Raw genomic sequence first — 12380 nt, 5'->3', positions numbered from 1 at the left:
AAAAAAAAAAAAAACAAAAAAAACCACAAGGGCCAGTAAGTTGGCTCAGTGAAAAAAACCACGCTTACCTCCAAGCCTGCCCATGTGAGTCCAAACCTTGGAGCCCACACAGTAGAAAGAGAACCAGCTCCTGCAAGTTGTCTTCTGACCTCTACATTCCACCACAATAATATACATAACTAAACAAGATAAATTACTAGGTAACATAAGAGAATTGATATGATCCTGGATTAGGGTGTGAGTGTCCATGTCTGTGTGTGTGTGTGTGTGTTGGTACCTGAAGACTGAACCCAGAACCTTGTGTGTGCCAGGTCAGTACTCTACATCCCCTACCCCCTGCAGTAATACTTTTATCATTTATTTATTTTTATTGTATGTGCATTGGTGTTTGAGGGTGTCAGATTCCCTTAAACTGGAGTTACAGACATGTGGGTGCTGGGAATTGAACTCAGGACCTTTGGAAGAGCACCCAGTGCTCTTAACTGCTGGGCTATCTCTACAGCCCCCAATACTTTTTTTTAACACCAAAGGCACAATATACAAAATAATCGAGAAGCAGGGCTTTATTAAAAGTAAAAAAAACCTAAAAACTTCAGTTTTGAAAAACTGTCAACAATAAGAGAACAGAACAGAGAAAAGGATAAAATCTGATAGATGATTGGTCCAAAATATGTAAGAGGTCCTTAAAATTGAATAATCAGAAAACAAACAATCCAGTTTATAAAATGAACAAACACCAACAATGGAGAAATACAGGTGGCAAGCTCAGTGTGTTGGTAGAGCAGACAGGTCATGAGTTCAAGGCCACTATTTCAACATTTTCAAACAAGATACAGAGAAGGCAAGTATAAAAACAAACGCCCAGTGTACTTCAACAGAAATCCCTCATGACAAATTCTGCCAAGGACACAGAATGGCAGGCAGAACTCTTCCTCCTGGGAGGTGGACAGTATGTGCTCTGCACAGCTGGTTTACCTCTTACAGCACAGATCTGTGCCGACCACACTGCCCCATGGTTGAGCTCTCTGGTATCCAGAGGAATTAAAAACATACAGGGAAAACTGCTGCAGACATTGCTTCAAACTCCCAAACTCAGAAGAAGTCCAGATGGCCTTCGAGACAAATTGTAGTATGGCTAGAAAATGGAATGCTGCTCAATGAGAAAAGCTGAACAGTCAAGTCATGAATCCACGGAGGAGCTTAACTGCCTATCAGCACATGAGGGAAGACACACTGAAAGGCTGGAAAAGGAAAACCCACAGAGACAGTAACCAGCTCAGGGGATGCCAAGGGATTAGAGAGGAAGCAATGAACAGCACATGGGGTTGTTTTTGGGTAATGAAGCCATTCTGTACAATACTGGTGGACACTGGCTGTTGTACTTTAGGGTTTGTGACTTCAGATAACAACTCTTCTCATTTGTGAAGACTACCCGAGACCATGCATACCAGAAAGCTTTTCAAACTGTTACCCACAGTGCTATTGTTGGGTTATTTCTTAATGCATCTAAAGCATGTCCTGGTATGTATGTTTCAATGCACAATCCAAACATCTTACTGGTTAGCTCTTAGTGTTCAGGGTTAAGGCTATGTCCCTGTGTACAAGACACTTAGCTCCAAGCAGGGATGGAATGTAAGAGTCCTGATCCCAGAGCTTACTGTTCTGCATGTCATTTGCAGTGGGGAAGAAACGACTAACAGCTACAAAGATTCCCATGTACACACCAGTGTATGATATGGTCATTCAGCCAATGTAGCATATTAACCCAAAGGCTAAACAAATGATAGAATGCACAAGAGTGACCCCCACAACCAGTCTGTGAGACCAGGACCAGAGGCTCCTGAGCAGAAGGCACTTCTGCTGAGCTCCCATGTCCTGATGCCTGAAGATGGCACTTCCTCTTTCCAAGGCAAACACTGAGACAATCTGGGAGATCAATACCTTGAGTTCATTGCATGTGACATTTACAATGAGACCAAGAGCTAAAGCAGAAGTTTATTGATATCCATTAATATAGTATTTTACACATACACACCAAATATAGAGTCCTCAACATTCAATCTACTCTTCTCAAAATTGCTTTATGAGAAAATGGGTTTCTTTGCCCTCCCCCAAGGAAGAAACTTCTGCTATTTATGCTCCTGAAAATAACACATTTGATTACACCAGCTTCATAAAAACAATCCTTAAGTCCTCTGCAGACAGTGAAGATATACCAGCATAGAACCCTCTCCAAATGTAACGCTTCACAACAGAGGTGTAGTGCAAGAGAAATAGGAAATGGTGACTCCTCAGAGGCCATATACACACCTAGAGGAGGACACCAGAGAGCTGAGACCCCAACTGGGTGACCCTAGCTTCTGAGTGTGGCCAGCCGTGACTGCATAGCCTCCAGGTCCTCTTCATCTTCTTCCTCTTCTCCCTCTTCCGAGGCAGCCATCGCTCCTGCAGGTTCAGGCTCAGGAAGCGCGTCGGTTACTTTACTGGGTGCTTTGCCCAAGGCTCCTGAAGGGAGAGTGAACAGCTTAAAACCCACTGCATAAGGAAAAAGGTCCTTGGTTTTATAGCCTCCACTCACACCTGTACCAAGGCAATGGAGCTGTCTAGAGTGGGAATCTGCTTCCTCTGACAATGCACATCTCAGCTGAGAGAAAGAGAACAGTAGGGTGGGGAGACGGACTTGCTATGCTGCCCTTGAGTGAACCTCCTTCCAACCAGTTACTACTACAATAGTAATAACACATCCATGCTCCCAAATCATAAAAATGTTCATTTCGAGAACTTTGGGCATGGTGGTGTATACTTGAGTTGGGAAAGATGGGTCACTTTAGCTCAGGATTTTGGGGCCATCTTGGGCAAAATAGACCTCATCTCAAAAAAAAAAAAAAAAAGTCATTAATTCTGAAGTTCTTAATTAAAATTCCTAAATACTACTGAAAACCAAAATTTATTTTCTCTCAACAGAGTTTAAATGTTGAAGGCAGACTAGTGGCACAGGCCTATAATCTCAGCTAACTGGGAAGCTGAGACAGGAGGATAGAAATCAAGGTTTACTCAGGCTACAGTGAGGTCGGCATGAACAACTTAATGAGCCCCTACCTCAAAATAAAGGCTGGGAATAGAGCTCAGCAGTAGCGTGCCTGTTTCACGTGTATGAGAGGCCTCAGGCTCAATTCCCAGTGCCACATGAAATAAAAAAGCTAAACACCACCATTAGCCAGACGTGGGGGGTACACACCTATAATTCAGTACTGCAAGTGAGGCAAGAAGAGTGTTTGAGACCACTGGAGACAGTTGAGGTTTGTCTGTTGCTATGTACTGTGATGACAAATACTGGTCCCTGAGATCTGGTTGCCTCGGAGGTGAAAGAATCCTCATGTACACCAAGTGATGCTATGTAACCTTGCTTCTTAATTTAAAACTATTGGTTGAATAAGATGCACACAGCCTATAACTGGGCAGAAGAAAGGTAGATGGGGTTTTGGTTCCCAGGACTTGGGGCCTAAGGAGAGACCACATGAGAAGGAGCAGAGAGTGGAGAAAGAGGAAGACACCATGGGGTAAGGGATCTCAAGAGTTGGCCTTGAGAGCTGGCTAGATGGAGTAGGATCAGCTCAGGCAGAAAAATGCTATGTCATGTTATTGACAGGGAAGAACTAAATGATCTAAGGTGGGGTAGAAACCCCCAATTAGTATTAATATTAACCACGACAGTGGTTATAAAGTAGTTATAAACCATAATAGTGGACTAAAAAGCTAAACACTTCAACCACCAAAACAAATCCAATAAATAAACAGGAAAACCTAAACAATTTACAAATTTTAACAAAATATTTTCCAGTTACCTTCTGTCTCCCAATAATTTAAAACAAGTAAAAAAAATTAAATTCCCCCATTTTCTTGAGCATAAAATTCAGAAAACCAAAAATTAGCAATAGAAGTTAAAACTTTTTATTTCTATGTTTAACACAAACATGTTTTACAGTAATATCAAGTCTATATTAACTCAAATTCCTACCAGTTCTTCTCATTGTGAAAATTAGAAACTAAAAATCCTTCATTTCTTGAAAACTAGTTACATAGCTTGACTGTACTTATTCCTTAAGAAATACCTTACATACTCCAAATGCAGATACAGCCAGTGTTGACTGACTCAGGGAGGGCAGGGTGGGAGGGAAGAGTTGGAGGGCTCTCCTGCTCATACCTGCTGTGATTTCAAAGAGGATTCTGTCAATCTCCATTTCTGCTGCTTCTTCCATTTCTTCTTGATCATCCATGCTTTCAAATGTATCCTCTAACATCTCCTCTATGATTCCAGCCTGAATAGAGAACAAGGCACCACCTTTCTCAATGTTACATCTGTTCCCACCAACACCTCAGAGAAAGTTCTAGTTTCTTTCAGTCTAGTCCATCTTTCCCAGGTGGCAAAGGAAATGCTGGATGGCCTCTCTGCAGACAAGGCATAAGAGGATATAGTGCTCTAAATTTGCAGGAGAGTGGAGCGTGCAGCCACTGGTAGTAGTTCCTGCATTAACCCTGACTTAGAAAGCAGTCATCAGATGCATGCTGGGAAGATGAACACAGACCTTTGAGCTGCTTGGAAAGCAACTGTCCTAACACTGCAAGTACAACCTGAGGGGGCAAGGGTTAAAACACAGGATAAAAACTGGTTGAAGCTACAAGAGACAAAAGAATAACAAAGGCATGAGCAGGGACAGAATCCAGAAAATGCTCACAGACTATCCCAGCATGTCAGGTCCCAGCTGCTGAAGTAGGGTTAACCTGGTGGGTGTGTTGAGTATCAATTAATCACCAACACTGATCATCTCCTCTTAAGAGAAGTCAAGGGTTTCTGACCTACAAAGCAAAACCAGTCACTTTACTAGAAGGCTCTGCCTGGCAGCCTAGCCGTCAGCCTTCTTTCCCAGAAAGTAACACGGAGGTGGGGACATGGCTCAATTGGTAAAGTGTCACAAAACTTGAGGATCATTTCAAATCCCCAAACTCCCATCTGTACCCAGCACTGGGGAAGGAGGGTGTTTTAGCAGTGGCAGATAACTGGCTGGCCAACTTAGCCAGACTGATGAGCTTCAAGTTCAGTGAGATTCTATCTCAAAAAAAAAAAAAACGTGGAAAGCAGTAGAGAAAGTCGCCAGACATCAACCTCTCCTTTAACATCACACACACCACATCCCAACCCCACATGAACAATTTTTTATTTACTTTACATCCCGCTCACGACCCTCCTCCCACTCACTTATCCTCTCCCACAATCCACCCCTAATCCACCCCACCTCCTTTGAGTGAGTGGGGCTCCTCCCACACACAATTTGTTAAATAAGAAAATAGCAAGAGACCATGAGGCACAAATGGCTCTCCAAAGCCCTGCAATTGTCCCCAGCTTAACACTTAACAGTGTCCCCAACTCCAGATGAGGCCATTCTGTGTCTGTTACAGCAAAGGGTTAGAAAAGCACCCTCCTATATCAGAAAGGGGCCCCAGCCAAGCAGTCAGAAAAAGGGAACACCAGTAGCCTTGCAAAACCAAGAGGCATCACTCCTTGTCTGCACACCCTGGAGAAGATGGCAGTGATGGCTCTGGCCTCTACCCCTGTCTCAGCAATCCATTTACCTTATAGTCTTTGTGCTTCCTGACCCCTGAGGTGACTCTCTTGAACATAAATCTATCAAGTATCTAGCCCAATTATAGGCCCTTACCCAACCCAAATAAACAAACTCATATTCTTGGTCACAAAGGTAGAGTCCTACAGCCTAGCTGGTTGAAAGTTATTTCAATGCTGCAGTCTACTGTTCAAAAAATAGTACTTTGGAGGCTGCAGCATAAAGATTGTTTGTAGCCTGGGCTAGACATCAAGTTTTAGGACACACTCAGCTAATACAGTGAGATTCTGTCCTAAAACAAAATAAAACTCCATGGACTGAGTAAAACCAAAAACTCAACCAAACAAAAAAGAGGGTCAATAACTACTTGTTAGTTGGTGAAAAGTACTTAATAGAATCCAAGTTGTAAAAGCCTTTCTCACTCTGGAGAGAGAAGTTATCATCTATCTACTTATTTACTTACTTAATAGCAGCTATTCATCAAACTCCTGGCCTAGGCCATAGAACCAGGCACTGGGGACAAATGTATTGTCTAAAGACAAGCCCCTGCTCTCTCAGAGCTGGGTACCATGGATAGCCTCAAAAAGCACCCAGTCATGTACCACAGTTAGCACTCAGTCCCCAGAATCTACAATATACAAGCTTCCTCCACACCATACTGTTAGTGTTCACAAACCACTGTGAAAAAGAGCCTAGAGACTTGTCTTAAATAAACTCATTCTCTCCTATCTTGGTGGCTATGTAAGTTAAAATGTGCAAGCCTGGAGTTACTCCAAAATTACTCCCATCATCCACCTCTATAAGCATAATGATCTCTAGTGTAGGTATAAACCACATGTAAAGGACACACCCTTCTGATCTATTCCTTGCTAACTGCTATTGCCCAAACATTTCTTTCTGAAGAGCTAGGCCCTGGGCTTTTAGGATATTTTCTTATCTGTTCTCGAGCCTCTTCTGCCCACCCTCAGTGTCCAGTGTATGGTTCACTGCCACAGATAAAACATTCTGGGCGGTAGGTGGAGATTCACATACAAAAATTTGAGTTGTATACTCTTGGTTGTCAGACCACAGGTCTAAAGTACAAAATAGCACTTATACAAGATACCAGCTCAGGCCGGGCAGTGCTGGTGCACACCTTTAATCCCAGCACTTGGGAGGCAGAGGCAGGCGGATTTCTGAGTTTGAGGCCAGCCTGCTCTACTGAGTGAGTTCCAGGACAGCCAAGGCTACACAGAGAAACCCTGTCTCAAAAAAAATAAAAAATAAGAAGATGTCAGCTCAGATGACAAGAGCAGACACACCTGTGCCCCAGTTCCAGACTGACTTATAATCCAAGAGACCTTGGGTTGCCTGGCAGCTTTAAGATTCAATGCCCTGTGTGAAACAGCTACCCCAACAGAGTGCCTGAAGATCAAGATAGGCCAAGGGGCCTATTACTTGTGGCTCACTAACAGTGCCATCCTCTTAGCCCTGGCCCTGTCTGGAGGCCAGCAGTACAGTTACTGCCACACTCTTATCTTGAAAGTGACAGGTACCTACTACTTTCCATCTGGTTCTCAGTCTCTCCTTTCTGAAGTTCAAAAGGCCATCAGCAATTATAGACTGCAGGTAGATCTGGGGTTCCTAAACAAAGGATCTTTTACATTGAAAGCAGAGGTGAGTGGTTACAAGAATGGATGTAAAGCACAACACAATTTGTTATGTAGCACTGTAGAAAATATAATCACCTTCCTAGCCAGCTTCACCAATACTCTCAGAGCAGACAGTAAAATTAGTATTTTGTAGGCAGCCGGCAGTGATAGACGATTCCACTGCGCATGCGCCCTTCCCGAGCGGGCTCATGCCCCTCCCAAGTGGGCTCATGCAAATTAGGTGTCTCCCGAGCAGGTGTATGCTAACCAATCATTCACCAAACCCGAGCAGGTGCGTACTACCAAGCCCCTCCCAAGCAGGTGTATGCTAATGAGGGGATTGCCAGAGAACCAATCCAGGAGAACCACAAGAGCTTGGGCACGGGTATAAAAAGGGGCGCTCTCCAGGCAGTCAGAGCAATTCCATGCCACTCTGCCATTCCACGCCCCGCCATTTTCCATGCCCCGCCATTTTCCACGCCATTCCACCGAAGCAAGAGCAGCGGCAACTACGCAGAAGAGCCTCCACAGAACGAGCCGCAGCACCTAGAAGCAAGAAGCACGATTCTACGGAGGCGGGAGGAGCCGTAATACTTAAAAGAGCTGTGTAACACTTAGAAACGTAAAAGAGCTGTTTAACACAAAAAGAAATTTCCTGAGTAAACCGTCCAGAGAAGAAGTCTCAGAGGTGTTCTGTCGTTAGTTGCCGCCTGGGCAAGCAAAAGGCCTACCACAGTATTTGTCTCTTCTCTCCTGTTGGAACCCACAGACCCCACTGCTAGGTGTTCCCTGTCTGGAGATCTAGGCATCCTTATGCCTCTTTTCAACACTAACAATTCCACCCAGCCTCTGAGATGCTTTGTAAAAAAAATTATTTCAATCAAATAACATTTGTTCCTCTTCTCAAAAGCCTTGTGGGAGCAGTCTCTCTCTCCATCACATCCTTACAGCCCCAGCTCAGAAGCCCAGAGGTTTGTAGAGAAAGCACAGCTAGCCCAGTCACCTTCATCATCTCTTTGGACAGCTCCCGCATGGTGGCCTGGATTTCTGGGATCTTCACAAGACTCTGCATTGCCTTCATCACTTCTGTGCTCTTCTGCAGAGAACCAGCTACTCTCAGGACCGCTGAAAAGGAAAGGCTGTATCACCCAGGAGGACCCAAAAGACAGAACAAAGAATGAGAGAGCCCCGCTCAAGACTGCTCTAGCACATGGGCTGCTAAACTTACTGCCACGCCTTTATATGTCATTGTGCTAGATGACTGAGAGGTCATTTTCTAAAACTGACTCCTACCTAGGTGTGCTGGACAGTTTTAAGTCATCTTAACACAAGCTAGTCATCTGAGAGAAGGAAATCTCAAATAAGAAAATGCCTCCATAAGAGTGAGCTACATGCAAGCCTGTAGAATATTTTCTGTAGGGGCATACCCATTGTGGGTGGGGTCATCCCTGGGCTGACCTTGGGTTCTATAAGAAAGCAGGTTAAGCAAGCCCGTAAACAGCACCACTCCCCTACACTGGGGCATAGAGCCTTCTACAGCTGTCTCCTGAGAGGCTCTGCCAGTGCCTGACAAATACAGAAGTGGATGCTCACAGCCATCCATTGGACTAAGCACAGGGTTCCCAATGAAGGAGCAACAGAAAGGACCCAAGGAGCTGAATGGTTTGCAGCCCCTTAGGAGGAACAACAATATGAACTAACCAGTACCCCCAGAGCTCCCAGGGGCTAAACCACCAACCAAAGAATACACATGGAGGGAACCATGGCTCCAGCCACATATGTAGCAGAGGATGGCTTTGTTGGACATCAATGGGAGGAGAGGCCCTATGCCCCAGTGTAGGGGAATGCTAAGACCAGGAGGTGAGAAAGGGTAGGTTAGTGAGCAGGGGGGGAAGGGAGTGGATAGAGGGTTTTCAGAGGGGAAACCAGGAAAGGGGATAACATTTGAAATGTAAATAAGGAAAATATCTAATAAAAAAGGAAAAAACAAAACAAAAACAACAAAAACATTTAAAAAACAAAACCAACAACAACAACAAACAGAGGATGGCTTAAGAATCTGTGTGGCTGAAGCATCTATGCCATTAAGAGGATATAAAAAGACAGGTATTAGAAAATACTAAAGTTGCTGGGGAGATGGCTCAGCAGGTAAACTTACTTGGTATACAAGCCTGCGGATCTGAGCTCAAATTCCCAGATCCTGTGAAAAGTGTTGTAGGAGTAGAGACAGGAGGATCCCTAGGGCTTGCTGGCTACCACCCTAGCTCCAGGATCAAAGAATGTACTGGCTGGTTTTGTGTCAAAATAATGTAAGCTAGAGTCATCTGAGAGGAAGGAGCCTCAGTTGAGGAAATGCCTCTATGAGATTCAGCTAGAAGGCATTTTCTCAACTAGTGATCAGTGGGAGAGGGCTTAGCCCATTGTGTGTGGTGCCATCCCTGGGCTGGTGGTCCTGGATTCTGTAAGAAAGAGGGCTGAGAAAATACAGGGAAGCAAGCCAGTAAGCAGTACCCCTCCACGGTCTCTGCATCAGCTCAAGCCTAGCCTGACTTGCTTCAGTGAACTGTGCTGTGGAAGTGTAAACTGAATAAACTCTTTCCTCCCCAACTTGCTTTTTTGGCAATAGTGTTTCATCACGGGGACAGAAACTCTGACTAGAAACCCTGTTTCAAAGCAATGGGTGGAAGGTCAGGACACCCAATATCCTCCTCTGGCTTCTGCATACCCGCAGGTGTGTGCACCTGCACAGATGTGCACACACACTCACACACATACCCAAATTCACAAAAATAAAGAAAATCCTAAACTTGTTGATAGTTGTTCAAATGTGTGTTCAAATGTGTGTGCATGCACACACACACACACACACACATAAACACAGAGCAAATCCCATACAGTTCTGTGAATTAAAAATACACAGTGTCCATGTGGCCTGTGTTTTACCTTTGCAGCAGAGTACAACAGCACGTATGGTTACTGATTGAGCTGGAATGTAAGAAAGTGAAAGATAAAGCTATGCCAGTTCAGGCAACATGGGGCCTGGTGAGGCGGTGGAATGACAGGAGTGCCCGTGGAATGTTGTAATGGGGTAGTGCTGGACTCAAAGCATGCTGATTCTAAGAGTCAGCTACTCTAAAAAGAGCAGTCCTGGCTCCTCAGCCTCCCCATGGGCTTTCCCTCACACATGCTGCTCCTTATGAAGTCACTCTCATGAGGCCTTTCCAGGGGCCAAAATGATCAAGTTTCCAAACACCAAAACTACAAGCTACATAAGCCTCTTTATGAAGTGCCCACCTAAGATGCCTTGTTACAGAAAATGGACTAAGACATATGTAAAAAGTGTGACTAAGGCCACAGAATCTGAGGCCAGATGGTTCAGCAGGTAAAGGCATTTGCCACCAAGCCTAATGGGCTGAGTTTGATCCTTGAGACTCACATGATCAAGGAAAGCACAAAGTCCCGCAAGTTGTCCTCTGACCTCCACATGTGTGCAATGACACATCCATACTCATGTATACACACAAACTAATAATAATTCTTAAAATTATATAATGAGAAACTAAACTGAACAATTTTTTGAGAAAGTTATAATTATTTGGTTATAAGAAAAAGAAGAAAGTCAATGTGGTAAGGAGGGAAGGAATAAGAGCTTAGAAGTAAAACATAAAAGGCAACTTCAAAATCAAAATAGATTAGAAAAGTTGCTTTCCCCGATTATTTTTAATTCTGTATATGTGTTATACATGTGTATCTGAGCATGTGAGTGGTGGTGTCTGGTTATCTGTGGAGGTCAGAATAGGAGCATCATATCTCCTGATGCTGGAGGTGCCACCTAGGAAAACACTCAATTTCATTTTTATTTAGAGCAGACTCACTAGCTTGTTCTCAATGCACACTGCCCCTCATGTAGTAGCTAACAATCAGTATTCCGAACCCAGTACTAAGGAACAGAGGCACAGGATGTGTGAGTTCGAGGCCAGCCTAGCCAACATAGCAAGTTTCTGGCTACTAGCCACCATGTCTCTTAGGGGACATTGGCTTCTTTCTCTTTTCTTCTTCTTTTTTTGTTTTTGGGGGTTCTAGAGATGGAACCCAGAGCCTTGTTCATGCCACACAAGCATCAGTAATGATCTATATCTCCAGTTCAAAGCACATGTGTAGAGGTCAGAGATCAACTCTCAGGAGTTGGGCCTCTTCTTCCAATGGTTCTGGAGATGAATTCAGGTCGCCAAGCTTGTGCAGCAAGCATTGAGCATGCTCATCAGCATGAACAGTTGATACCACTGACACATAAACTCATAAGAAGTACATATTAACACCGTCTGTGTGCTTTCAGATCATGTAACCCAGGGAATGATAAATTCCTAGACACATATGGCTTACCAAGGAGATTCAATCAGTAATAAAATGTCTTCCACTCCAGAAATACACACAACTAGGCAGTTTAACTCCTAAATTCTACTAAAGAATTAAATGAGTTAATTACTTTCAAAGTTTCATAAAATTAAAGTGAATAAGTCCAATCACATTTTATGAGGCTAGAAATATCCAGATACCAAAGCAAAGTAGGGCACGTCATGAAAACTGTAAGCTAATCTCACCAGTAAACAGAAATGCAAGACTTCTCAACAAAATATTGTAGATCAAAACTAAACATACATATGACCAGGAGGAAGAAGAGAGGGAAAAAAGGAAGCGGAAGGCATTACTTATGAGATCATTACCCATGATCATGTGGAATTTATCCTTGGGATGCAAAGAGAGTTCAATATACACAAAACAGTATGGCACCATGTGTTAATCAAACAAAGGGTAAAGGGGGACTTAATTCAACAGATTGAGAAGCACACCCTTCCATGGTGTAAACAAAACAAACAAAAACCCAGGAGAGAATAGATAGGAGGATAAAGTCCATGAATGGCAGGTCTGTAGAAGAAGGAGAGAGCAAGACAGATCAGGGACGGACTAACAGGTAGATTCTCACCACTTCTCTGTAAGCTGACACTAGAGCTTCATGATGCCAGGCTACACTCCTGAGCTATAGCTCCAGTCCAATAACTACTTCTTTTGGAGAGGGTTTGGTTTTAGTTTGTTTTTGTTTATAGACAAGGTCTTTTTTTTTTTTTTT

General features: G+C 43.7%; 1 protein-coding gene across 5 annotated transcripts in view; it reads right to left on the bottom strand.

Annotated features, from left to right (window-relative positions):
• Nucleotides 1-12380, bottom strand: part of Chmp3 (charged multivesicular body protein 3) — a 91825-nt gene that overhangs the window by 6268 nt on the left and 73177 nt on the right. For 2 of the 5 annotated variants that reach the window (XM_031382132.1, XM_031382128.1), the window contains 3 exons: nt 8256-8377; nt 4205-4319; nt 549-2505 (listed from right to left, as the gene is read on the bottom strand). In XM_031382132.1, coding sequence (XP_031237992.1) covers nt 2354-2505; nt 4205-4319; nt 8256-8377 — 389 coding nt within the window. In that variant the 3' untranslated portion in view covers nt 549-2353. Of the gene's footprint in view, nt 1-548; nt 2506-4204; nt 4320-8255; nt 8378-12380 lie in introns of those variants that run through there. The other 3 variants (XM_031382131.1, XM_031382130.1, XM_031382129.1) reach the window with 2 other exon arrangements.

The sequence above is a fragment of the Mastomys coucha genome, unplaced genomic scaffold, assembly GCF_008632895.1.
Source record: "Mastomys coucha isolate ucsf_1 unplaced genomic scaffold, UCSF_Mcou_1 pScaffold20, whole genome shotgun sequence".
Classification (NCBI taxonomy): Eukaryota; Metazoa; Chordata; class Mammalia; order Rodentia; family Muridae; genus Mastomys; species Mastomys coucha.
The sequence above is the reverse complement of the archived record's forward strand: the minus strand, read 5'-3'. Positions and strand labels throughout refer to the sequence as shown.